We start from the raw sequence: 27,992 nt of genomic DNA, 5'->3' as shown, positions 1-27,992 counted from the left end.
TGTAGGGTGGGCTGGATAGTTCTGGGCGGTTCTAGTTGGTTCTAGGATGGTTCTGTAGTGGTTGTAAGTGGTTCTGTAGTGGTTCTAGGTGGTTCTAAGCCAGGAATGGGCAAACTACAAAGCTGCCAACAATATCATAACTATATGTGTTTTCCTCCTATGAGGTGGCTCACCAAAACACTCCATCCATCTGCTGCTGCGGCTGTCACATTTCACAACCCACTGTGACCCGTCAACCAGTCAAACAGTTGTCCCACCCCTGGTCTAGTGAGTCCTTTACTCTTTACAAGATGCCCTGTGGTTTGAAATAGTGCAGACATGTGCCAGAAAAAAAAAAGATTAAATATTTTGATGATAAATTTGTCACTTCGAAAAAAACCAAAAACAAAACCCAATAAGTTACAGTCAAATCACCATCAAACTAAACCTGAGCAATGGTTAGATATTAAATATCATGTACAGTTCACAACACTGACGTTTGTTTAAAATGTTAAAGAGGATTTCTCAATGTTATGACAACTAAACATTTTAGTGACAAATAGATTATGAAATTATTAATTATACACTTCAAACCCCAACTTTAAAATTACATCAAATGTGATTCATAACTTGAAATGAAAGTTGAACACTTGGCTTCAGTTTCGTGTTCCAGACTATTACAAATTATATACAGAACAAGAACATGGTGATGATAACACTTTCTTTTAAAATATTGTATTGTGCTGTTTGAATTCTTAAAATGAAAGATGAATTCATTATGGCGATATTTTTTCTCTCTCAAAATAACACATTTCTATGACTTTGCAATAACACATCTATATTCCCTTCTCTTTACAATGGCTGTGTCAAATTCTGATAGTGATAATTCTTAGACAATTCTTCTCCTAAATGTTCACAGTATGCTTTTCTCCCAGCTGCTGCGTCGCTTACTGTACATCCATTTGGTGGGGACATGGTGAGTTAAAAATATATCACAAAAACATACAAACAAATTGAATCACGTTGGATGTGGGCTGAGTCTTTGTGTGTGGCCAAAGATGCTCAGTGGACGGCCACCATCACAGTAAAGACGATAGATTCTGCACCGCCATGAAAACAGCACGTAACAAAAAGGTTGAGCCGCATGATGTTGCTGTCCCACATCCCACACAATCACAGCTTATTGCCCAGAAGGAGTCTGTTCACCCCACTGCACACACACGCACACACACACACATGCACGCACACACAGAGTTGAAGTTGTCTAGTCAGTGACGTTACTCCGTGAAAACCACACATTCCAAGCTGTGTTTCCCAACAGGACAAAAAAAAAAACAGAGAATATAGAAGGTAAAACACTACTTGGAGAAAGTCGTCCCGATTTAGGTCTAGTTTAGGCTGATTACGTCCTCTGTCAGAAATGAATGTGGAGCGGGCGGGGGATTCAATGTAGCCCCACTCGACTCTGTGCCTCACATAAGGCAATACACTTGAGTGAACACAGTCGCCTTCACACAACGGCTGCATCCAGAAGTAGAAGACCAAACACAAAAAAAGGAATAATACAACACAAGAAAACTCACCCTTGAAAAGTCTTCTGTCATTGGCCAGCTGGAGACGAGGGGCGGTGCTGTTGTTGTGACTCAAAGTAGATCTCGAGGTGAACCAGCTATCAAAGGCTCTGATCAGCCCACAGTTCATCATTAAGACACAACTTTGTAAAGTCATTGGGGCACATTTAGCCGCATCCTGTGCCCCCTAGTGGCCCGGTACAGGACGGTAAGTTTGACTTTGCGAAACCAAACTGGATTCCCTTTATTTTCACATCTCTATCCGAGGGGACGTTGTACCTTCCGAAAGAACTCAAGCACACGTTGCATGAGGACGAGGCCAGCCGAGGACACGTCACTCTTTGTAGGCCAAGCCCAGAGTGGGAGGCGGCGTGTGAGTCAGGATGGGGCGGGGCAGGGTGGGGGGAGGGGTGGGACTGGGCCGACTGAACAGCTGCCTGTTGGGGTGGTTGAGGTGGAGGGGGTGGATGGGGTGGATGGGGTTTTCTTGAAAGCTCCGCAGGTTCTCATGGAAGCGGTTGCTGCTGCTCTCGCTGTCGAGGCGGCCGTGGTCGTGGCCGTGGTCGTGGCCGTGGTTTCCGTGGCCGTGGTTTCCGTGGCCGTGGTTTCCGTGACTGTGGTCATGGCCTCCATCGAGGTCGGAGGCCGGGACGCCCTCGGCAATGTGGACGACGTGGGAGCCGCTCTTTCTCCGCAGGGTGGACTCGCGGCTGGATGAGGCGGCCGACTGGCTGTCGGACCCGCCGTCGCTGCTGGCCGCCATGCCCTCCACCGGGGTGACCCTGATGGTGGTGATGGCCTGCGGATGGGGATGGAAGGGGGGCGCGAAGGTGACGGTGGGCGTGAAGGGCAGATTGGCGTTGGCAGAGTTGGGGTTGAAGCCCACTGAAATGTGGGCGTTGTTGAAATTGGGATTGTTGAAATTGGGATTGTTTGGAATTAAGTTTGGGTTCTGGAAGTTGTTGGGGTTGTTGGGGTGCAATGGGTGGAAGGGGTAAACTAAATGCGGATGGTTGGTGTATACGCCTCCTCCTCCTCCACCTCCATCTCCTCCACTTTCACTCTCGGTTTCCGCTCCCGTGACGCTTCTGCGTCTGTCCACAGGTACTCCGTCCCTCAGCGAATCGCAGCTGTCGGTGTGTCTGTTCAGGTCGTTGAGGGCGAAGGTGGACTGTCGGAGTGAAGCCCTCTGATCGGGTGGTTTCCAGCGCCAGGAGCCACTTCCATCGGTGCTTGGAGGTTTCACCACTGGTTTATGTCCTCTCGATTCGGGGTGAGCGTCAACCCGGATTATACTGCCAGACCTCTCTAAACCCCCTGGAGGAGAGACGGGGAAATGAATCAGTAGGTCCTCCTTCACCTTTGGATTTTAAAGGTCTGATGCCAGACAGTATGTCATTTTTGTCACATCGGAGAATCATTGGGTGATCTAACCCCCCAATTCCAACCAGTGCCAAGCAGGGAGGCAATGGTCTTGGTTTGACCCGAACTGGGGATCAATCCCACAACCTACCAGTTTCAGGGTGGACTCTCTACCACTAGACCACTGAGCTGAGCTGGCTTAGCATCTCACTAACATTGATGCTTTCTTGTATTTTCCACATTACACAAAATTGACAAATATGGAACACTGGACTATTACAACTAAAGTATGTCAGAAATACGCTTCAATTATTTGGTGCTGGAATGCATGAGTGACCAAACAATTTACCATAATTTATCTTTATAAATGGAAAGTCGCTTACTTACGTGTGAATGAGCACAATTACATTCCCTTTTGAATTCTTCTAATACATTATAAACCACACCATCCATTGTAAATCTATGGAAAGCCTCTCGTCTAAGAGTATACAGACCTCCACCCAGCGCTCCGGTGGTGGAGGCCGGTGGTGATGGGTCCTGGTCAGTCAGGGCTCTGTATCGAATGCTGCCTCCGTCTTCCGACCGGGGAGAGTGTAGCAGACCCTGCTGTTTAGATAAGGCTATCACCTGAAATTGAAGAAAGATGAAATTACACTCTGAAATAAGATTGATTTTGGAAGCCATCCTGTTTTTACATGAAATGGATCATTGGTGCCTCTAAAATGATCAAATGTCTTCATATTTTTTGTCCGTCAAAAGATCTTAAAACCGCCATATTTCTAAGGCAGCCCGGTGCGGACAATCCAGCCCACCTGACATCGCGTTTCGTAATTAGGTCGAACGCTCGTATCCTCAAGTAAACCACCTAGGAAGAAGGTGGACAAGGTATCCATGTTTGCGCTTGCAGGCCACCTACGCATCTTGTCTATGCTCAGCGCAAACAACTACATCACGCTACTCACCACATTTCAAGGCTGGGAATTTCCAGACATTTTTCTCTTGCCTATAAATGACCTGCTTTTTTGCGAAGTGATGATGCAGCTGACTTGAGAAAATGGTTGGAATCTCTGGAATAGGAACTAACTGGTTTTAAATGTGCATATCACTGCTTCTCCTGCGCTCAGGGGCTGGAGAACTGGAGCCCTTTGCAAATAACTTGGCTCAAAGGCAGGGTAGACGAGTCATAACTTCATAGCATTCGGGTTACATAACTGTGTTTTGTGTTTCCTGCTGTGAAAGTTCTACTGTAAATCTTATAGTGGCCAGTGGGAATAGTTTTGATGCAAAATTAAACGTCCACCAAAATCCACGTTTTTGTTTTCAGATTTGGCCTCAGAATTTTTTGATTTTGATTTTTAGATTTCTGACAGACGCATGCATGGCAAATGCAATATACATTCTTATCTCAAGCTCTGCCGACACCAGCAATTACAGTTACGCTTTAGTTTGAAGTAAGCGGTACAGACGGTTGAGTACAGTATGAACCAGTTCCAAACAGAATACGGGAAGGAAAATGTGATTTACCTGCATTAGACGGGGTTGTCCTCCAGCACTTAGCGGCCTACATGGAATGGTCGTCTTCTCAGCCACTCTCAGCCATTTTTCCCTCACTGAGCCTCCCCCATCCATGATGCTATCCTCTGATTCACTCTCCTGGTCCCTCATGGTCAGGTTTTCCTCTTCAGGGATGTGAACCAGCTGAGAGGATCCAGGGCGGGACTGGATAGACACCCTGGCCCCACTAGCTAATACAGTACTGCCATTGTGTGCCAGGTGATTGTGGTTGGCCATGGGAACCGAGCTTGCGGCAAGTTTCATGTACTGAGCGGGGATGTGGGCCCCGGCGCGCAGCTCTGCTTCCTGACCAGTTACTATAGAGAGGTGAGCTGCGGCTCGTAGCTCCGCTTCCAGACCCATTGCGGACGGCTCAGAGGAGCAGCGCAGCTCCATGTTTCTCTGAGGAGATGATGCGGAGGTCGGTCTGATCCCATCAATTACCTGCAGCGATAGCTTCCGGTTATCATTTTTATTCTTCCACTGGCTGAGCAGCTGCTTGGATCGGGTAGAGTCCATGGAAGCATGGATGGAGGCGTGTCGCCGAGGAATCCGGCCCTCCTCCAACGACGATCCTCCATGGGACCTGAAACAAGATGAACACATCTTCTCATTGACCACTGCCGTATTTGATAAGTTGGTGGTGCCAGAATTGACATGTCCATGTCCCTACAGCCAAAGGCTGTTTGCAAGGCCCTCGACCGGTGTGCAAGTGGTTTACTGTCTCTGGGTCGAGGATTGTCTCGGGGTCTTGTTCACCAGTGGGGGAAAGATGAGCGTGAGATCGACAGGAGGATCGGTGCGGCGTCTGCACTGATACAGTTGCTGTACCGACGTGTCGTGGTGAAGAAGGTTTAGAGTTAGGGTATGGTTAGGGTTACAGTAGTGTTAAAGTTAGGGTTAGGGTAGTGTTACAGTTAGGGTTAGGGTTTTGAAATGAGGGTTTGGGTTTTTGGGTTCCTCACGCGCTAGAAGCCCCATATTTGGCGTGGGTGCTTCTTGAGGGATCCTGATGACAAAGCAAGTGGCCACACGTCTGTAGGACAAAGTTGACCTTTGACCCCCATAGACTTGTATGGCGTTAGGGTTAACTCTGGAATTAGGGTTAGGGTTAGGTTAGGGCTACAATTAGTGTAGGGTTAGGGTTAGGGTTAGGCATACGGTTAGGGTTAGGGGACGTCGGACCAATCTGCAATTTGTCGGACTAATGGGAGGTCGGACCAATGCCATGCTCCCCACAGAAAGACACCCGTACTCAAACCCACTAACAATTAAGAATTCTCAATTTGCCTCTGTAGTATGATTGGAAGCCAGAATACCTGAATAACATTTGAAGACACAGGGAGAACATGCAAACTCCACACAGAAAGGCCCCCACAGCAAGAAAGCCTTGTGCCATCTGTTCACTGAGCTAATGCACTTTGCATTTAGTTGATTGTTTTCTTCTTTGTTGCACCAACACAAACACCCAAAAACTATTTTTTTATCCACAAATGTGAAGTCAACATGTTCACACACTGAATGAAGTCCTTGTTAATAAGGGCTGACTCAACCGCTTTGTGGGATACTCCTGAAGGAAAAGTTCAGCTGGCAAGTCACATCATCATCGTTTAGCTTTCACTCACCCAAACCCCACAGCACAAGACTCAGTCATTACGCTAGGAATCCACTGGGCATTCCAGACATCCTTTTACCAGATTTCAGAGATGTATTCACCCAATTACATGAAAATGTTTGTTCAGCAGCAACTTTCCAACACATCCTCTCCAGGAAATCCAACTTGACTGCACCAATTTTTTGTAAGAATACAATACTTAAGACCTTGAAGAGAAAAATATCATTTGAGCTTGTAGTTTCAATATTTTCTTGACATTCTCGAAATTTAACATCGAAAGTTACATCTTACTCTCTGTCTGAAAAGTCTGAAAAAACTTTTTTTTTTTGGAGTCTTAAGGACAGATTCTCAAAGAATTTACTGGATTATTTGACATTGACAGGCCAAGCTCTGGGGAGCGCCGCCAGATTATCATTATTATCATTACCATTATTTTTGATTACCTTGGTAGCGTGCTGCTGCTGAACGTCATCATGTTGTCAGGATTCCCCAGAGGGCTGGACGGTGTTATCACCTCCACCTCAGCGCTGGCTCTCTTCAGGTTGGACAGGGACGGCTCTCGGTACGAGGCGCTGCGGGTCAGGATGGGCTGTGGACGGTTGGGGGACAACGTGTGTGACGTCCTCGTGATGATGGGCTCTGGTTTGCTGGGAGCAAGGGTGTGGTGACCTGTGATTGGACAGCACAGAGCAGGCAAATCACAAAACCTGTCTAAAATATAAGGGATTTTTCTGTCAGTCTTGGACTATGGTGCTGTATTCTATAGACATGCATCTGGCACGACACTAAAGCCTCTGGATACTGTTTATCATTCTGACACATTTTATTTGATAAAGTCAGCAGGCCCCTCTCACTGAAAGATGCAACAATCACTGCTTTCTATTTATCTTTAACCATCATATATCACACCTCTGTCACACTTAAACTCTGGATCTTTTTCGACACGCTCGCTCAAGTGAGAGACTGGTTGTCCAGGTTCCAAATGCCAGGACTAACTTGATAAAAACTGCATTTAGTGTCAGTGCTGCAAACTCTTGGAACATCTTGCAACACCACCTGAATTCAGGCACTTTCATCCCTTCTAGATGTGTTAGAAACATTATTTTAAACCGTCCATTTACAGCATGTAGTACGTAGTAGGCCCTGGTCTAAGACGCTCGGGTTGGAAGGCACAAAAACCCCCACTACATTGTCTCCCTGGCAACATGCATGATCTGCCAAACTAGCTGATGTTTTCAGAACGAGTGTGACGGAGCACCGATGGCCACACTGACCTGGGTGGCTGTTGCCCATAGCTGATTGGCTGACGTTAGGGAGGGAGGAGAGAGGAGGCTCTCTGAGAGTCGGGAGAGGTGGGCGGCTCCTGGAGCGATCCTCGCTGGGCTGGAAGTTGCCCACCGCGTACACACCCTGCATACGCACATGCACAATGTGCAGGAGAACACGGAGGAGCATGCAGCAGGAAAAAGTCATCAAAGAAGAGCAACGAAGAGCAACGATAGTTCAATCCAGAGTCTCCAACTATTCAGCTAGACATCCAGCATTGAACATTTTCTTTTTCTTTTGCCACATTAATCCACATATCCTGGTCATATATTTGATGCCTTCAGTGTATCTACAGTGTAGAAAGTAGTCAAGATAAAGAAGAAACAGTTAGGTCCAACCTTTTGACTGCTAGTGTATAAATAAGTCTTTATAGGATGCATTTTATTGAGTGCAGTTGTGCAGCCTGATGGCTGCAGGCAGGAATGACCCACAGGGGGCGCTCCTTCTTGCACTGAGGGTGCTCGGGAGCAGGATGGGAGAAAACACTTCTCTCGCTACTGAATCTTCCTTCTGGTGAAGTGCATTTTGAAAAGATGCAAGACTGAAGCTGTCGAGAGCAGCGATAACAAATATAGCCTGTGCATGTAGTTCTCCTCCTACGATTCTCAAACTAACGCCAAAATATCTTGGATACATGGACTGATATTGCATATTTATAAGTAAGTCTCTTGTAAATGTAAGTGTTTTTTTTATTTTTTTTTTATTGAGGTGGACGATGTTCACTTCCATTGGGTGAAAAGTTTCAGTGTGTGATGAGTTGCTCTGTGTTGTTGCAGTTCACCTCCATGTGTTCCTCATTTCATCAGTAGCTTCCAACACAAAGTGCCCCTTTGGTTGTTCTGCTTCTACTACAAGCATGAAGTTCACAGCTAGTAGCATAACACGAAAACAACCTGTGTAGCTGATGATTGCTTCAATTCATCAGCAAGTCAATCCTGCCTTGAATTGCACACCGAAGCCCATTGTCAAGATTTTAATAAGATGATTAGAGATTTTTTTTTTTGTAGAGTAGTGATGCATTGCAGCTGGGTAGTATGAAAGAGGATTAGGGCCACAAGAAAAGAAAAAAATTAAGATAGATTTTTTTTTGTTTCCAATTTGAGAATAAAGTTGAAATTTCGAGATTTAAATCACAATTTTGAGAATAAAGTTACGTAAAAAAGGTGAAATACCACCTGGTTTCTGCAGTTTACTGTTAACTGTGGGTAACTGGGTTCATCCACCATCCATCCACTCGCCCATTTCCACTTTATTCAAAAATTGTGTCTCTTTTATGTTGACTTTTTTCATGAAATTTTTAATTTATTCACAAAATATCAACTTAAACCTCGAAATGAAAACTCAAATATGAATCTCCGTCCTGTAATATTTTTTTCCTCTTCTTGTGGCCCTAATCCTTTCTCGTCCTTTTTGGTAGACGTGCTCAAAGTACCATGACAAAAAAAGAACCCTGAAAAGAAAAACACAAGAAGTGATCAAAGCAAAAATATTTCCCGGTGAACGATTTACAACTCCAGGTAATCTTTATATCTGACAGGAATACATAGCAATACCTCACTGAGTGAAGACAGTGTAGGCGGCTGAAACTGTGTTCATCAGCAAATATGGGTTTTCATGCAACATTTCTTACCAGAGTCTATGCAGTTGTGTTAGTGTGTGTATGTGTGTGTGTGTGTGTGTCCTCTCACTAGTGTGAGTGGGAGGCTGTCGGATGATACCATGTGGGAGTTCTGAAATAATCTGTGCCAATATTGACCAGTTTCCTCAGAAGATTTTTGAATCCTTCTCATCAAACTGTTTCGGCTGTGCAAACACCTGAATGTTTCACTTTGATGCTGAAAATCATCGCCTTTTTATTTCCTTACATATTGAGATAACATTTATTACCTGTAGTTTTTGACATAGTAAGAATAGATTACTGTATATGGACTGAAACGTATTATGGAAACAGAAAGAAACATAGGTTTGCTTTCAGATGGCTGTAACTCACCAGTGTTTCTATTCTTGGCTGGAATTTAGTAGACGTGTTTCAAGTACACAGCTAAACCTCCAACAACAGAGTTTCCCAAAAGGAATCAGCAAAGCATCACCATCAGACCAAAGATGTTCATTTTATCTTCATTGGCAGATTACTCTTATTTTCTTTTGCTCGGACAAATGAGTTGGGATGTATCGTGATACGATACTGTAGAGTATCACAATACGTTGGGCTGTATCGTGATACTCTACCGTATCGCGATACAGTAAAGTATCACGATACTTATTGCGACTTAACAATCAAGTTCCTGCGTCTGCGTGCACACCCTACCAGGTAAATTGCGATGGCTGCACCCAGCAGCCACCCGCAGTAGACGTCCACAGGATGGTTCCTGAACTGGATGATCCTGGTGAGGCCAGCCAGGATGGCCAGCATGATGAAGGAGAACACCAGAAGAGGCTTGAGCAGCTTGGCCGAGTCCGTCAGCACTGTGTTGAAGTACATCTGGAACACACGGTTTCAGAGGAGCCGCTCGTTATCTCAAGAGCAGAAGAGAAAGTCAGCAAGACAACAAGATGTTTTAACGGTGATTTACTGCTCTGTATTCACTGCATTCACTGTGCCAGTGTTTTCTAACAACAACTCGTTAAACTCTGAGCAACTGAACTCCTCAAAAATCAGACGTCTGTTATTTTCTTCTTGTGCCTAAAATGCCTTAAAGATTTTCTCAGCCTTTTCTGAAGCATCTTGCGCCTCACAAAGGCGCAAGATGCCTCACTAATATCTGTTCAGGGGGGTCATTCCACCCTCTGATAGCATCGCTTGGGACGTTGCTTTTCTCTTTTCTAGCGCCTTCTAAATGTAGAAGATCCAACAAAGCAACAGTTTTAACAGGAAGCTGAAACAGAAGGCAAATTATGCTGCACTCTAAAGAGATTTTTGGGCAATAAACGCTCCATCTAAATCTTTAGCGCGGCATAAAGATCTGAGGATGGTTAGAACATTTACATGATTTAAATTGTATTATGTCAACATAACTAAGATTCTTGGGGTAAACCTCACCCCAGCGGTGATGACTGTAGTTAGCAGCTATATTCAACAGTGTGCTTTAACCACTTACTGAGATGTAGACTGCTGCAAAGGCAGCCAGAGTTGCATGCTGCGAGGGGAAAGACTTCCTACAGAAAGAGAAAAATAGTGTGAAAAATCAATGTTGTGTAAATTGATGCGTTTGTGTTTGATGTGCCTTGAAACTACACCCACTAACCAAAACACTTTGACATCACAACTCGGCTCTTGTGCATATGTATGAACCTAAAAAGTGCACATATTTTACATCTTATTATCCTAATGTTGACAGTTGAAGGCGATGCTGAATATTCATGCAACTCCTCCTGAAACTTTGGGGTGTGTCTGTGTACAAACAATATGTGTTGCTAGCTCTGCACCAGGAGCTGTCACTGTAATAAAGTGAGCTGAGGACGCACGAAGGCCAAAGACTGCGGGTTCACTATTTCACATTGCCTTCACTTCTGCATTTAATAAATGCAAACTTTAACATTGACACATTTGCTGGTGACAGACAAACAACAATACACACACACACACACACACACACACACACACACACACACACACACACACACACACACACACACACATACTAAAAGTGTTATGTGGCCAGTTCCCACTTCCAGAAGTACAACACACACTGATCAAGACCATAGGTGCCAAACTCTGGCCCGTGGACCAAATGTGGCCGGCAGTGTCATTATATTTGGCCAATACAAAATCACCACGAGAGCTGCCGGCCCGCCAGTATTACACAGGACATGTAACCACTAATACTACAACTCCCAGAATGCTCTGCTGGTATTTTGCCATGTCAGTCAGGACCATGGACGGCAATATGCTGGCACACTGATTTTTCCCAGTGGTCACTTGAGGAACTTCAGCAAAAAAAAAGAAAATCCCATAGACCACAATACAAAAATAAAGGCCTTTAAAACTGACGAGGCCTATAAATATGTATGAAGGATATGTAGAAAACATATCACGTAGCTTTATAATGTCAACTGAAAATGAACCAAAGCAAAGTTCCAACCGAATTGAAATCAGTCTATTTTATGACTGACTGACTATTAATGTCATTTTTTTTCAAATTCGGCAGGCCGGATTAAAAATCTTAACGGGCCGCAGATGGCCCCCAGGCCGTAGTTTGCCTATGCCTGGTGTAGGGTGAACTGCACCCAATGTAAAGCTCTTTTAGACACTCAGGCCATACAGATAAAAGTTGATGGATTGATTAATTGGTAACTATTTTGTAGAAGGTCATTATTACACATGGCAGCAACTCAACACATTTACACATGCCCGTGTAGTAAAGACGACTTGTGAATAATTTCGACCGGATGATGAACCAGAGACTGCTCTGCCTAATTCATCACCTAATCCATCACAAAGGCACATTGCAGGAAAGACTTCACTGCATGGTTTTAATGTATTACAACAATAATGGTAAAATAGTGACGCATTAAAATGAATTGTTGTTCACTCTTGTTCTTTTTCAAAACCGACTGTAAGTGACAAAAAAATCTGTAAAGCCTCAAAGAGTGGAAGAAAAGTGATTACAAAAATAAATACTGAATTATTAATAATAAATGATAAATATAAATTCATAGCTCGTGTCCCATGAGAGCCGAGTGGAGGATGCAGCTGATGTATCCACAGGAGTCCTGTTACACTCACTTAATACTGTGGTGGAGAATCATGAGAGTAGTTTGCCAGTGTGGAGCAGAGAGAGGCCTGGAACATTCTGTGCTGCCTTTGCTTCCCAGGCTGGAGCTGAAGCCCACCCACACTGTTTGCCTTCCGCAGAGCCGCGGCCCGCTTCATCAAATGGTACACTGACGACATTTTCAAGAGTTATATTCTGAAACGTCTGGCATTTAAAACCTTCCTGGCTTCTCCAGGAAGTTTAGCCTCTGACTAGTGTTGTCAAAAATATCGATATATGGAGATTTTTTCCAATACTGAAAATTCAAAACCATACGATATGACTTCTCCGTAGTATCGATATATCGGCACTACATCGAGGCGACGTGCGGCGCCGCCAACACACACACAAACACTCGGAGCGCTCCCTCCGCTACCTCCCTGCGAGGCAGGAAAGGAGGTGGCTAGTATCCAAAATCAATACTTTCCCAAATATCGCATTGAAGTCTGAAATCCAGTATCGTGACAACACTAGTTCTGACATAATTAACTTCTAATGGTAGCAAAACAGGTAGTAATAAGTCACTGATGCCAACAGTAGTGTTTTTTCCTGAAATTTTGACTTTATTCACGAAATTTCGTCTTTTTTTAACGTCAACTTTTTTCACGTAACTTTGACTTTATTCACGAAATTTCAACTTAAAATTTGAAATGAAAACTTAAATAAAAATCTCCTTCCTGTAATATTTTTTCCTCTTCTTGTGGCCCTGAACCCCTTCTGTAGTTTCACGAATAAACAAAGTACAGGGTAACAAAATGGGTAAAAAAGAGGGATTGTACTGCGAGTTAGATTTTAGTGGAGATACATGGTTTTACATTGACACACTTCAATTGTTGAAGTGACCTCATACACTCCAGGTAATAATAATAATAATAATGATAATGATAATAATAATAATAAGGATAATAATAATAATAATAATAATAATAATAATAATAATAATAATAATAATAATCATCATAATAATAATAAGCAGTGTTTATCTTTTGGGGAAGGTCTCTAACAAACAGCAGGTCTTCCTGGCTGAATTCTGTCGTCTTTCTGGCAGGTCATGCGTTGCCACTTGTCCTCGTGATCTTTGTCATCAACGCCGCTCATCATCCACTTCCTATTTTCTCTGTTTCGGCCGCGGCTCCGACAGCAGAATTTCAACCCGAGCGGCAAATGAACTCGTTTCTGACTGCACGCTTCAAGGAGATGATGGCCTGTGGATCAGCGTGCGGGGAAACGACTCCATAAAGCGCTCTCTCTCGCTCGCTCGCTCGTACGAACGCACGCCCACACGCATCCTCTGACACACCAGCGGCTTCACTCCCACGCCAAGCGTTGGGCTTGAACAGAGCCTCACCTCCCGGCAGTGATGAGCCCTGCGTCTTGTCCAGAGCAGATATCCTCCAGGATAAACGCCTCATCACAGGTGGACAAGTTTATGTGCGTCAGGTTGGGTTTGCACACATCCAACCAGTAGGGGGTGTGCTGACCAGTGGACAGCTGAAGGATGTCCGTTATTAGAGCGGTCACACACAGGCCGAAGACATGGACACCTGTAAAATAACACAAAACATCAATTCATTTTTTTCCCCCCCAATGAATACATGATGCTAATGTTAGGAGTGTTCCCGTGTTTTCACTCTCTGTAAATCTGCATAAAAGGCCCTCGTGTTCTTGTTCCCACCTATGAAGCGCACAGCCCTGCGAATGTAGGAGTTGAAATTACAGCCTGCAGCGTTGATGTTGGCCTCTGTCTGCATGGCCAGTGACCTCCTGGATAGGTAGCAGTAGAGAATGGCCTCTCCTATTAAGATCTACAAGCACAAAGAAAACATTGTTAACAAAAAATACCCGACATCCCAAAAATGTGCTGTGCTTGGTTTAGACCTGTGCAGTGTGGACAGATTTCACAGTGTTACAGTCCCACTGATCGTCACATCCAGATGGAGGCAGAATTTGTCCTCTGCATTTGACCCATCATCCCCCCGAGGGAGCGGTGGACAGCAGCGGTACTGCGCCCCCAGGAATCACTGGGTGATCTAACCCCGCCCCCCCGCCCCCAAGTTCAACCCTGAATACTGAGTGCCAAGCAGGGAGGCAGTGGGTTCCATTTTTTTCCACATAATGAAAATGTATATATTTAATGTATATATGTGTATGTCATTTAGAAATAGTTATAAAGCTTTATCACCCCGGCGATATCTGATCATTCACAGTGTCTGTGATGGAGTGCTGTGGTGTGCTTTTAGTCAGTTACTTGCTAATGTGAGAAGACAAATGACTAACATGCTCTATACCCCACTATGTACACTTCCATTGCATTTTTTCACATGTTAATTGCATATATAATAATGTAACATAAAAACCAAAAGAGGTACGTTTATTTCAGAACACACATTGATCTCGAAACAGACATTTGTATGTATTTCCATGCCCAATAAAATAAAAAGTCTATTTCTATTAATGTAGATTTAAAGCAGTTTATTCATGGATGTGCTGAACATCATTATCTGGATTTATTTTTAGATGAAATCAGATCTTATAACAACAAAAAACTAACAAATAACAACACTTTTACATAACTGATGGCTCTCAATGATGATTCTCAGTTTAGTAGTTTTGCACGACCTAAAAGAACTACGTCTAACAGGCAATGACTTTTTCCCCATTGACTGTATATAAGAATGGACAGAGTCATTGTGACATTACCCATTTATTTATGAATACTGTTTGACTGGTTTCATTGTCAGCGCCATCTTGAGGTGATCAATGACTGAGGCGTGAGACCAGCATGTACCTGCACAACCGCAGGTGAGCCAACAACGTTTGTCTACTAAACTTTAGCCATCAATGTTACGACTGTTTCTACTCAATTTACATCATATTTAGTCAAACGTCTGTTGCTTTACTTGCAGGTTCAACTAACACATTTTTAACCAGTTTATTACAATATAAATTCAGTCATTTTTTTGTTGTTGTCATTTTGCAACCATTTCTGGTGACTCCTGCTGGCCAAACAATAGAATGCAGGCTTTTGGCACCTCTGTCTTGGCCTTTATTTTATTTTGAAACCTTGGAGCTCTGTCCACCTTCACACGTATGGATAAACAGACGTGGCCGGACCGCGTACAGTATAACCAGTCAGTGAAACCAGTCTTCATCCAAAGGGGTCGACGGTTCACTTACAGTGACGGTAGGAGCAGCAAACGCCAAGCTGAAGAGCAGAGGGAGGGAGCAGACTTCCTGTCTGGGCAGGATGTAGGGCAGAGACAGACTGCGGTCATTGCAGCTGTACCCAGAATGCACTGGCTGAAAAATATCGGTCAGCTCAAGGAAATACAAGCTGACGACAGAGGACGCCAGGATGGGGAGCTGCAGAGAGGAGAGACAACAGACAGGAGGGAGTCAGACACTGAACCACGACGGCAACCCGCAAGCTGCTGCTAAACACTGACGTTCAACTGGACTCTTTCCCATCACCTGTGCACAGCTGCTTCTCTGGGTTTGCATCAGAAGCCCTGAAGCCAACATAGACCAGAAACACCTTGTGAAAGCAGGCTTCAGGTACATCGAAGGCGCTAGCTGCGTTTCCATGACAGTGTTTCGCAAAATAAAAGCGATATTTCTAAAATTTGCCGTTTCCATCACCAGTTTTTTTTTTATTGCCATATTTAGGGTTTTGCGCAATTCTAGGGGCGATGGAAAGGCGGCTAATAAGGTGTAAACAGCAAGGTGTCAGGATGCAACAGCAGAGAGGGAGAGTCGAGGCAGGAGGTTTCAATTCAAGAGGGCGGGTCACTGTAATCCAAATCCAGACGAGCTGAAAACACAAAAGCCGAGCGAACGCAGCAAACCGGGATCAGGCCAACAGAGGTGTCGCAGTAAACTGGTCCCAACACCAGAGACACAAAGACCACAAACACTGGAAGGCAGGGCAACAAACACACTCCAGCAGGGAACACACAGGTGACACACATTAGGGTGAAGACAGGTGAGGACAAACAGGTGGACCTCATCGAAAACAGAAACGAAGCAAAAACTCTCAACACTAACAGCAGGAAAACCAACTTCAACATAAGACAGCAAATGCACACAGGACACAGCAGCGAGTGTCCTTTCAAAATAATGTCTGACAAACTGAAGGAGACAAACTAAAGAATCTAAAGCCTGCAGGCGACGAGACGTCGCAATCTCAGCACAACCAAACCAGAGACGGTCATTTGCCAGCCTCCAGGTGGCGCTCTTCCAGCGCAGGGAGTTCATGGTCAATACGTCTGGCGAGATGGAACAACCGGGTCCCCGCCCACAGTCACCATTTCACAGTTTTGCGCCTTCATCAGTGAAGCACTTTGTCCGTGCTCAGTTCAACTACCAAGTCATTTCAACACCCTGGAGAAAAAAAAAAAATCAAGGCACTAATTCAGTCGTTAATTTGCTCATTTAAATGCATCAAATGAACGTTAAATCCCTCCTGAGAAGCAGTAAAGTGCAAAATATGAATAAATTAGTCAATGAACAGAAAATGAGTCGGCAACAAGACTGAGTGCAGACTCATTCTAAAAAGTCATTTATCAAGCAGGAGGCTCGTTCTGGAAAGTCAACACAAAAAAGGATGAATTACAAGGTTGTTGCTCCGTCACATTTCAGCAAGAAAATCTCATTTTGGAATAAATTTGGACCAACTGTGAATCCAGACTGCTCTCAATATATGAATGAGGAGTAAATGACGACGAGAAGCACTGGTTGATCACAAACAGTGAGTCTGCCAGGTTGTTGCTGTCCATGACTGCCACTGTTGTGTCTTGGTTCCAGTTGTTTTAGTGATCAACAACTCAGCCTCGTATTTCTCACCCTGGGGGGGGGGGGGATAAAAATGCCTGCCAATGAGGAGGAAATACTCCCAGCGCAAGACTGATTTTTATGGCCACAAATCATCAAATCTCAAAATTGCTTTGAAAAAAATGCGGTCACAGCTCAGATTTTAGAACTGCGAAAGATAGATACGACATTTCTCACACGACAAACTACAACTCATTGTAGTTAACTTGTTTTAAAGTTAATAACCAAACATAATAACGTTAATGTATAAAACCTTATATATTTGTTACAAAGCATCCCAATATTGTTCCAATCGTTAATAGACAGACATAGACAGACTTTATTGATCCCCTTGGGATGACTCCCTCAGGGAAATTAAAACTTTCAGAAGATGCTTAGCAGCAGCTGCGTTTCCATCAGTTTTTCGCAAAATAAAAGCGATATTTCTAAAATTTCGACAAAGTACATTTGCGATTTGCAGGTGTTTGCAGGTGTGACACTTTTGCGATATACCTCGATATGGACACATAAAAAAAAAAAGTGGTGGTGGTGAAAAACCACCTCATGAGAGCGTCAAAACCTTTCAGACATATTTGAGAGGGTTCTCCAAGCGGAGATGTTTCCATCACCAGGTTTTATTATGGCCAGATTTAGGTTGGGAGCAATTCTAGGGGTGAATGGAAACGCAGCCTCACGGCAAGGTTGTGGGTTTGCATGTTCTGCTCATCCCTGCGTGGGTTCTCTCTCCATACCAACATGCTAGGCTAACTAACTGGCAACTCTTGCATGTCTGTAGGTGCAAGACATTTGCAACTTGTCCAGGACCTCAGTGATGGAGACCAGACTAAATGTGCTATGTGTTATGATTTATTCTTTATCTGACTGATATGTTTTCTTCATATTTTATCCTGCAGCCACAGCAGCAGCAGCAGCAGCCGCAGCAGCAGCAGCAGCAGCTGGACATTTCAGCAGTTGGTGCATTGTCAAGAATGAAACAAGTCCAGCGTAGGAGGCCAGTGAAATGGTTTTGTGTGTGAGTCAATAGTACCTGCAGTGAACACCGCTTCCTGCAGCAAGGAGCTGCTCACCCACCTGCAGCAGTTCCAACACACTGTCTCTAAAAGCTGAAATCAGGAGAGTATCTATCGTATTTAAACAAGACCTGCTTCCTCCTGGTTGCCTGCCACCTGATGATGGAGCTTCATCTGCAACCCGTCTCGCCATCTGATTCCTGTAGAGTTTAGAATGTCTTGTTTTGTTTTCCACTAAAAGGCTAACGAGATTAGCCTAATGTGATATAGTATTGGAATTGCTATTAGATCATAGAGCACTGGACCCCCGAGCCACAGGGACTCAGCCTTAATACACTCTGTCCAATAACAAGCAAATAGAGGAAAAGCAAACAGGAAGTGCAAAACTTGCAAACAGCAGGACGGGAAGTGAGGCTGCGGGGTTTTCCTGCAGGTGTGTCTCTTGTCTTGGTTATTGGTCTGTTATTACGTGATCATTTTTGGGAGGTGGTCGTCTTGCTTCAAGGTGAAAACCTCAAGCGGGTAAAAGAATCTGGTCCACATAGATGACTGACAAGCGTTTAATGTGGGTGGGAAAAAGAGTTGAACGCATTCGGTACATGAGCACAGAAATGTCTTAAATGAGTCATTTATATCAATGATGAATCATTATTTGAAAGAACTCAGCTGTGTTCCTGATGATTCATTGCAGAGCTTCTCACAGGGAACAGACAGACAGACAGACAGACAGACAGACAGACAGATATGACTCTGATGTATGTGAACTCTAAAGTCAATATTTGTCTTATTTTCAATTAAACACAATATTTCAATTCAGCACTGAACGTTTAAATGAATGTTTTCAAATGAAATAAAGTAGATAAGGACAGATCACCACACTCACAACCAAAACATGCCGAGGTGCCAGAAAACCAGCAGTGAACTTGATTGACTGATTGAAATATTGATTGATTGATGAGACAAATGATACATAGGACAAAACATTTGAAGATAAGACATAATACATATTCCAAAAGGGGTGAGAACAATCCACTCCCATCCCATCTCCTTTAATGATGAATTCCTAGACCATGAATTTTCTGGTCTAATACAAACACACACACACACACACACACACACACACACACACACACACACACACACACACACACACACACACAAGAAAACCTTGGTTTATTTAAAGATACTTGCATTGATAGAGGGTATATACATACACAAGATAAAGTATAATAACAATATATATACATATATATATATATATATATATATATATATATACATATATATATATATAGTTAAATAAATTCAGAATAAAATAATAAAATAACAAAGCTGAAAAACTGGAATGCATAAATACAAGTTATCAAGTTTTATGACTTCGGATGCTTAAATACTAAGTCATAGATGCTGAAGGACTCTTGAAATTTCACCACATATATTTTTGATGTTGCTCAAATCAGATTTGCCAGTTGCAGTTAAAAAAATACCAAATCTGGCCATACTGATAACTAACACCTTGCCTTGCAGTTTGGACAGTCTGAAAATCCAGCTTCCAAAGGCAGACGGGTTTAAGCGGCCAAAGCTGCAGCTCCCCATCATGAATTTGTGTGAGTTTTGTCGTACAGTAATATAGTTTACTACAGGCACGCCACTATTTCTGTGGATTCAGCCCAACAAAGGCCAAGAGCACGTCCAAAATACCTGTATAGCTTTGTCGTTCGCTGTTGTTTACATGGTTACTACAGACACTGCACCAGTCAACAATTTATTCCACTGCATTAAAATCTACACATATCTTATAGTATTGTGCCATTTATAATACTGCGTCTTTGCAGCAGGGCAGTTTGAAACTTCCTGCCGGGCCTGGCGCTGCCTTGTTGCAGGAGTTGTTAGCTGCGTTGGCAGTGGGCAGCTGAGGCCATAACAGGTGGCCATGGGCTGCGTGTGAGAGTGTGGGCTTCTTGTTATTTATGCAGCTGGCCTGCAAGGTGCAGTCTCCCCTCTATGCTAAAAGATGTTCTTGCAAGTGCTGAGACAAGAGTGTCTCCCCTCCAGCATTGCCAACCTGTTCCAATGACGTATGAAATGTCAGACTGCCCCATGGTTTCGGTGTAACATGACTACAAGACGTGATTGATTATCTTTAACAGGGTCCTATCTAATTTTCTTGGTCCAATGACTCCTAGTTTGAGCTGTACAGGCCTAAAAAACAAGTGTTTGTGCCCCCCCCCCCCCTTCTCAATCTGTGGCTCCACCTTGGAACAGCCCACTCGCTAGTGATTGGCCAACCACACACTGCTAACGCTAGTTAGCGAGGAAGATGGCAGCTTCTCTTCTTACATAGGAAGTTGTGCAAAATCTGATCGACTTATCTCAGCGCAGTAACACTGAAAAGGCCAGCCCACTAAGACCTGTAGAAGAGCTGAAAAATTACATTTTTTATAATAGGGCCCCTTTAAGATGCTTGCACCCCTGGCACTGAAAACCTTCACAATATTTACCTGAGTTATTCATTCATTCATCTATCTCCTATACCCGCTTATTCCTATTCAGGGTGTCACGGGGGTCTGCTGGAGCCTCTCACAGCTGTCTTAGGGCGAAGGCAGGGTGACACCCTGGACAAGTCGCCAGTTCATCGTAGGGTCTTACCTGAGTTATTGAAGAAATGATATGGAATTCTGCAGATGAAGCGTGTCTTTGCAAAGCGGATGATAAATGGCCGAGTGTGTTGGTGCCATGAGGGGTTTCAAATCCTGTCACTCAGTACAGTTAAATGAGTGTACTCGTTAGGAATGAGGTGCTGTTCATTGGGTGTGGTGTACCTAGAAAGCTGTTTCAAGTCCTCATTATTCTACCAAGAAACAACAACAAATCGATGGCTACAAGAGCACGGACACGTAGGATGCAAACCCTAATTACAGCTTTCAGAAATTCAGTTATGATCCAAAGGAGAAAGACAATCTTACCACAGCGTAAACACATGTGAAAAAAGAGCGAGGCACCAAAGTCAACGTAAATTCAGATCATTTGGACAGCAAAGGCTTGAACTGATCTGTGCAGTCCGAGGAAAGCAGGCGGCAGCAAGGATGTTTTTTGCTCTTAGCGTCTCCAGCCCTGAACACACAGATACAAAAATACACTCCATTCAGAGGACCATGTTGCCTAGCAGCCAGTTAATGGGTAGGATGGTGTGACTGTGTGTAAGATAGAAATGCAGAAGCTCTGTCAAGGGGAGGATGAAGAGATGTGCAATAATTGAGGGACATTCAGAAATTCACATAAAGTTCAAACCTGTCAACGCTAACAATCGCTGAAGTATAAAAATATGTTATGGCCGAACAAAACTATTATGGAGGGGAAATAATCCCGAACACTGCAAAAATCACTCAACAGTACCAGACATGTCTGTCATCTTCTAAACGCAACCTTGTCAGTAGTTAACGATCAGCTGACAGCTGTCAGTCAGGAGAAAGAAAAGCTAGGCTATGGATTGGTGAGAAAAGTGAAATGCTCTCAACTACTACGATGCATTGAATAACTGGACACACAACCTATCAAAGAAGGTCACTACATATCAGATGCGGTGGTACAGCAGCACAGATGTGGGGTTGCAAAATGTGCTCTGAACATGTTTCCATCATCCTGTCGAATCGTCATACAACAATGCAGCAAGTGCCATTTTTGATGTGGCCCAATTCTGTCCATCTCCAGATTCAACAAATAAATAAATACTAGTGTTCTAATTTCAACAATAAGCAGGGTTTGTTTGGTCATTAAACTGTAAATGACTAATAGTAAAAAAAAATCAACCATTGTTCACAACAGTGTGTTTGGATGAGTGAAAGTTTGAATCCGCCTCGTCTCGGAGGATGCAATAGCAAATCCTTTCCATTGTCCCCCCTCAGAGAAGCAAATCCAGCGATTTGATTTGCCTGTTTAGTTTGGCAAAGGTGTTTCTTTCATGCTGGGGGTCCTTCTTGTCAACCCTTGCATTTATCCGTCACAAGGAGAATACCGCAGGAGGCTCCTCTGAGGCAGCATGTTTGCTTTGACAGGATGTCGTGGGCTGCAGACTGTAAAGGCAAACACGGCTTACATAAAATCCATTGTCAATCTTGTCATTAATTTGGCAAACAAGCAGATTTCTCCAACAGCTGTAGAAGATGTGTTGCTGTTGGAGCTCCAGCAAGTTCTACATCTATCTGAATTTTGCAGATGTCCCTACACTGCAAACTACCGACCGAAGATACTACGTTATAGTCCAACAATAAACTCCTATAAACTAACTGATAAACTACAGTCCACTCTTCTAATGTCTCTTGCTCCACTCTTTGGTAACACACATGACATGAGAGCATCAATTCTGCTTTTGGTTCCTTTTTTTTAAAAAAAATACAGAAAACACAGCACAGCAAAATTTCAAAACTACCATCTGCCCCGGAGATTAACTGTCATAACCATCATAGTTGTGATGTTGCCACCACTACCACGGCCTCTCAGACCTCGCCTGTAATGCCGATCCCTGGCCACAAGCCTCAGCTCACAAAGGTCTCTGTGACGGTCTGGTGAGTGGAAACCACGTCAGCACTCTTGAACACAGCACCTGACAATCATCACGTTCACATGGGGGGTAGTATGCCGAGTCTGTGTCTGGATACAAATCTGAATGGATAGCTGATGTGGCCATGGCAAAGAAAAGACTCAACCATGACCAGCAGAATCACCTCTCTGTCCAGCACACCTGAAGGGCAAACCTCCAGGTATGTTGATGGTTCTCAAGCAGGCCCACTGAGCGACAAAGGACGTTACCCAAAATATCTACATATGTACGTCTCCACTGAAATCTTAGGGTGTCTTCACAACCTACACAATATGATTCAAACAAATCCAGGACTGTGCGGTCTAAAGGTACGGTTCATGTGCCCTGGTGCGAACTCTCATCCAAATCTTGATGAGAACTAAATAAATGAACTTCAGTGCTCCGTCATCAGGGGTCTCAGTTCACCTCCAAGCCGACCCTTGTTTGGTTCGCTCTAGGTGTGAGTCCAATCCAACCCAAATATAGGAAATGAACATTCATTGTGGGGTGAGGACATTTATGCATGGCACACTAGGAGGCAACACGTAATGGAGAAAGGCAAAGGGCAACCAGGACAGTATGAACAACAGGTCCCTCTCTCTCCCTCTCTCTCTCTCCCTTTCTCTCTCTCACTCTCCCTCTCTCTCATTAGGGTCTGTATTCTCCTGCTGTACTCACTCATCTCATTTTAAGAATATTAAAACATTCAATTGATAGGGAACACTATTAAATCCAAACCATAAACCCCAGGACTGCGTAGAGGCTGGGCTACTCCTTGCTTTTGCAGTAAACAGGAAGTAAAATCAGGAAATGCCAGCAAATTCTGGCCAATAGATAACATCCACATTAAAAGCACCACGGTGCAATTTAATGGATGTCAAAATCATTGGCTGTTGAAGACTGCTGTGTCCAAGAGACACTGTGATGCTTAGGCAAGTCGAGTCGACTGCAGCTCAGTACGTCCGTTACTGCCAAAGCACCGTCAGGAACATTCAGCCGTGTCAGTCAACAGAAAGCAACAGAGGTACAACAGAAGGAGGTAGATGAACACTCAAGTTCATGCGTGTTGCCCCACCACACGTAGCTTATCTGTGTTAAACCGCAATATTTTTTAAAATGACAAAATGAGTCATTGGTCAAGCAAGTGGCCAAATTAATAAACAAGAGGTAATTTTTCTGGAACTCTGTCAAGTCAACAAAAACTAGATCCTTTTCACTAACTCCATATTTTTCACTGAATAAAACGTTTCAGTCATGATTGGAACAGCGGTTATTGGTCTGTAGTGTTGGCACTTTTCCTGCAAGTCTTCTGGATATCTTTGACAACCTCTTTTTATGGTGCACTCTTTTTAAGATCATATGATTTATTTATTTATTTTTTTACCTAGCCATGATTATAATGATGAAAAATGGCCCCTTAGAAGTAGAAGCTGAAGTGAGCAGATCAGACAGTATGTGAACATGCGTAGCTCAACAAGCCATTAGTATCGACTGTTGACAAGAATGTCTCAGTACAGTTAAGTAGATGCATGTTTCTCAGCTCTTTGTGCCTTGACACAGTTTACCATGGAGCTTTGTGTTTTATTTTATAATCTCGATGTGTCACGCACAGAACGTATAGGCTTCATCAGCGTATATTTATTGCGGTCTTTGGCTATTCCCCAGGCTGTTTAGGTCTCCTGTTTAGGTGGAAACCAAGAGTCTACAGCCTGGGATCTCAAAACCTTCCGCTGCTTCTTGTTGTCTCCCGTCCAGCTGCAGAACTTGGCAAGATGACGATGAGTTTTTATGCTTCTTGGTCGTGGAATTAGCGACTCTGATTCTCTCTGACTCTACGTCTGTCACTAAATTGAATCATTTAATTCTGTTGAGAATTGAGAATCTTAATTCAAAATGCTTTGCAAAAAAAAAAAAAAATCTGTTTTGTTTGTTTTACTGTATATACAGTTATATATTTTTCTGTTTTATACATATTTAACATTGGTGTTGTATTGTTAATTGTTTGAACGTTGTGCTATCATTATGCTAATCCTGTGCCGCTATCTTGACCAGGGCTTCCTGGTGAAAGACATTTTCTATCTCAACGGTGGCTCACGTGGCAAAATTATGGAGAAATAAAAATGTCAAGTAACGTGTTATGAATAAACCCACCTTCTACAATTTTAACGAAACACTACAATGACATCGATTAAAACAAACAGGCTTATTGAAGTTGAAAGGGTAAGTCCTGCTCATGGAGAAACTCTTGATTTTCCAAACTGCTTATCACTCATTAATGATGAAATACGTTAGCCAATTCACACATTGTGTGAATCAGAATAGAAACTGTTCCTACAATGTAAACACTCACCTGCTTTATCATTTAAACTCGGATTAGAATGTTTTTTTTACATTGGCAGAAGTGCAATTTGAGCTACGGCTGCTCGGTGGTCTGGAGGCGTGGGAGTTAAATGCAGTGTGACTGTGCTCTTTATCCTGAGGTGAGGAACAATAACTCTGAATCAATAGCGCACTGTGATCCAGTAGCGGTCAGTCCTTCAACAAGGCTGACTAAAGACACTGTGTCTCAGTTGTGCATTTAGAATTAGGATGACCCAAGCACTCAGCATTTTGTTGCCTTTCACTATTTTACATTTAGAGGGTTCCACTGAAAATGTATTAATAATATGGCACTTGAGTTAACTGCACGCACTGGACAAATCTCTGCAGCCAGCCAGCCAGCCAGCCAGACAAATAAGCCTTATTCACTCGGCATCATAACATCCAGTGGAGACTGCAGTGCCCCGGACTGCAGAACAGGATGAGGTGAATACAGATTCTCTCTATTACTGCTCGCAAAATGTGAGCTTTTCTGAAAATGAGGGTTGACGCAGCTTGCAGATTGTTTGGTTCACTCGTGAGACCTTTTGGTGTGCATCACCTCGTGCGTATGTATGTCACGTCATGCCAGATGTCCAAAATGTGCAAGTCACATTTATGTAGCATCATCTACCCCTCGATTCAAATCCTCACTCTCCAAAGCCATCAACAACACAGACCCGAGCCTGACTGAAGAACCTGCACCGATCCAAGACTGACAGTCAAGCACAACAGGCCGTCCAGATACATTAGATAGATAGATAGATAGATAGATAGATAGATAGATAGATAGATAGATAGAAGACAGATAGATAGATAGAAGACAGATAGACAGACAGATAGATAGATAGATAGATAGATAGATAGATAGATAGATAGATAGATAGATAGATAGATAGATAGTCACCTCTACAAAATAAAAGCACGGCAGCAGAGTGACGCTGTCCTTGGTCTCATTCCCGCCTTTCAGCCGTTCCTTGGCTCGAGACATGACGAGTGGCCGCTGGTCTCTCCCGCTGCCGGGAGACAGTGAGCTGTACTTGATTCCCGTCGTAATTTTGGCAAAAATCTGACCGAGTCCAGCTCTCGCCCGCTAGAAGCCCTTAATGAAGTTCCATCCCTTGTACGGCGAACAGAAAACGTCGACGTCCCTGACAGTAATATTGCTCCGTGGTTACCTCCCCCTCTCCTTTAACTGCGGGTTTTGGAGGCTTCGGGAATATGAAAACTGCACACCTTGTGCGATGACGTTAAACTAAGAGCGACAATTCAATTTTTTTTTGCTAGGGCGAAACATGTTCAGGAGTGAGGAGTCACCCCCAGATACCTCGATGACGCTGCCCCACTTGTTCTGATTTTCTCTTCTGCAGCAGCAGCAGCAGCAGCAGGTGACCGCCATCAAGGCAGCGAAATTCGGCAAGCTCATTTCCTTTGTGGGTTTTCAAAATAAACCTACGCGCCATTTTTAACGCCGCACTTGCTTATTTTGCCGCATATTCTGGTGTTCGCTGAAACTATCGGGCTAAAAAAAAAAAAAAAAAAAACACAATATTTAAGAATTAATTTGTATCGTCTGTGGACCGACACTACGGAAACCGTGTCGGCCCAATCAAGTAACGATATAATTTACTGCAAAAAATGTTGCTAGCTTGACTAAATTTCCGGTTTGCGGGGGAAACGAACTGGCTGGTGTACAGGTAGACGAAAAAATATGACGCTTCACTCTGCAACATTTTAGGTCTATTTTATACTTGACCGATACCGCAATGGTTTTCTCAGATTTGGGAAAATAACCACAGAAAACGAATAAACTTTTCTCAAATATTGTTAAGTGGCAGTGTCAGGACAACAAAACAAATAATATTTATGTAATTAAAAAAACAAACAAAAAAAAACCTCATAATAACATCATATTATCTTAATCTTGCTCTTGGACTTCCAAATTGTGACGTTTAATATTTCTTGTTTGCATTTTTTTGTGTACATCAATGTTATGTTTTTGAGAGAAATGTACATTGCCTGTTGGAATCTGACCTCGAAGGACATGGCCCATTGCCCTTTCAAAACTGTGTGTGTGTGTGTGTGTGTGTGTGTGTGTGTGTGTGTGTGTGTGTGTGTGTGTGTGTGTGTGTGTGTGTGTGTGTGTGTGTGTGAGACGTCCTCGAATCAGTTTGGGTATTTCGCGACAGAGTGGTACATCTTCTCGGTGCAATCAATCCCAAAACGCTGCGAGTGAAGTCGCAAGTGTGCTAAAAACCTATTTTCTGCACGGGGGTAACGCGCATGAGTGTATGTGAACGCCCCCCTCTGGCTCAGCAGAGCCACACTTGTGACAATAAATGGGACATACAACCCTCGGGACGTACAGGCACAAACAGTAGGACACGGTATGGCCTCTGGACATTATGTGCAATATGTTGTCAGTTTGTAAAACGTGATGGACTGCTTGCCTTCAGTTTACCCTCATGCGTTTGGTGGCAAGTGGGAAAACAAGTCTTTCAAAATGACAAATAGCAATCTACTGTGTATAAGTGGCACAGAAAAGGAAAAAAGAAGCACCTATATACACTATGTGTGTGTATATATGATAGATAGATAGATATATAGATATCTATATCAGATAGATAGATAGAGCAGCTGGAGGATGGAGCATTGGAGCATTCACTGTCATTGGCAACTCAGCCCGTAATGAAATAATAAATAATGTTTCAAGAGTTGCATTTTTTGCAATACAATAATCCTCTGTATTTCCGTTTAATACCTCATCACTACTGCAAGTATTTTAATTTTCTAAAGTAAATGGAAAATTGGAGATAAGGACAAAAGTATTAATGGTACCCATTAAAATTTGACTGCATCTTTAAAAGATAGTAATAACAACTGAAGATACTAAAACACCATTTATATCCTATAAGCTGGTCAACCAGTCACGGTTGTTCGCAATAGTTTATTTTAAAAAAATCATGAAAGTGAATTTAAGAGTCTATGTATAGATAAGCTTACTTCACAATATTCACATTATAATAACAACAAGAAGAACCTCCTTTGATAATT

At 43.3% G+C, this 27,992-nt stretch overlaps 2 protein-coding genes across 2 annotated transcripts in view; both read right to left on the bottom strand.

Annotated features, from left to right (window-relative positions):
• Nucleotides 1-27,992, bottom strand: part of fam110b (family with sequence similarity 110 member B) — a 160,410-nt gene that overhangs the window by 54,700 nt on the left and 77,718 nt on the right. The window lies entirely within an intron of this gene.
• On the bottom strand, nucleotides 1,360-26,441 carry LOC142881316 (phospholipid phosphatase-related protein type 4-like). The gene is made up of 11 exons (XM_076015515.1): nucleotides 25,846-26,441; nucleotides 15,339-15,524; nucleotides 13,837-13,966; nucleotides 13,510-13,705; nucleotides 10,506-10,563; nucleotides 9,716-9,889; nucleotides 7,356-7,491; nucleotides 6,525-6,750; nucleotides 4,437-5,052; nucleotides 3,407-3,539; nucleotides 1,360-2,867 (listed from the first exon to the last, which is right to left on the bottom strand). Exons 1-11 carry the CDS (start codon nucleotides 25,927-25,929, stop codon nucleotides 1,885-1,887), a joined length of 2,922 nt encoding a protein of 973 aa, XP_075871630.1. The 5' UTR covers nucleotides 25,930-26,441; the 3' UTR covers nucleotides 1,360-1,884.

The sequence above is a fragment of the Nelusetta ayraudi genome, unplaced genomic scaffold (assembly GCF_046127955.1).
Source record: "Nelusetta ayraudi isolate G7.1 ecotype Tasmania unplaced genomic scaffold, CSIRO-AGI_Nayr_v1 ptg000190l, whole genome shotgun sequence".
NCBI classification, from domain to species: domain Eukaryota; kingdom Metazoa; phylum Chordata; class Actinopteri; order Tetraodontiformes; family Monacanthidae; genus Nelusetta; species Nelusetta ayraudi.
The sequence above is the reverse complement of the archived record's forward strand: the minus strand, read 5'-3'. Positions and strand labels throughout refer to the sequence as shown.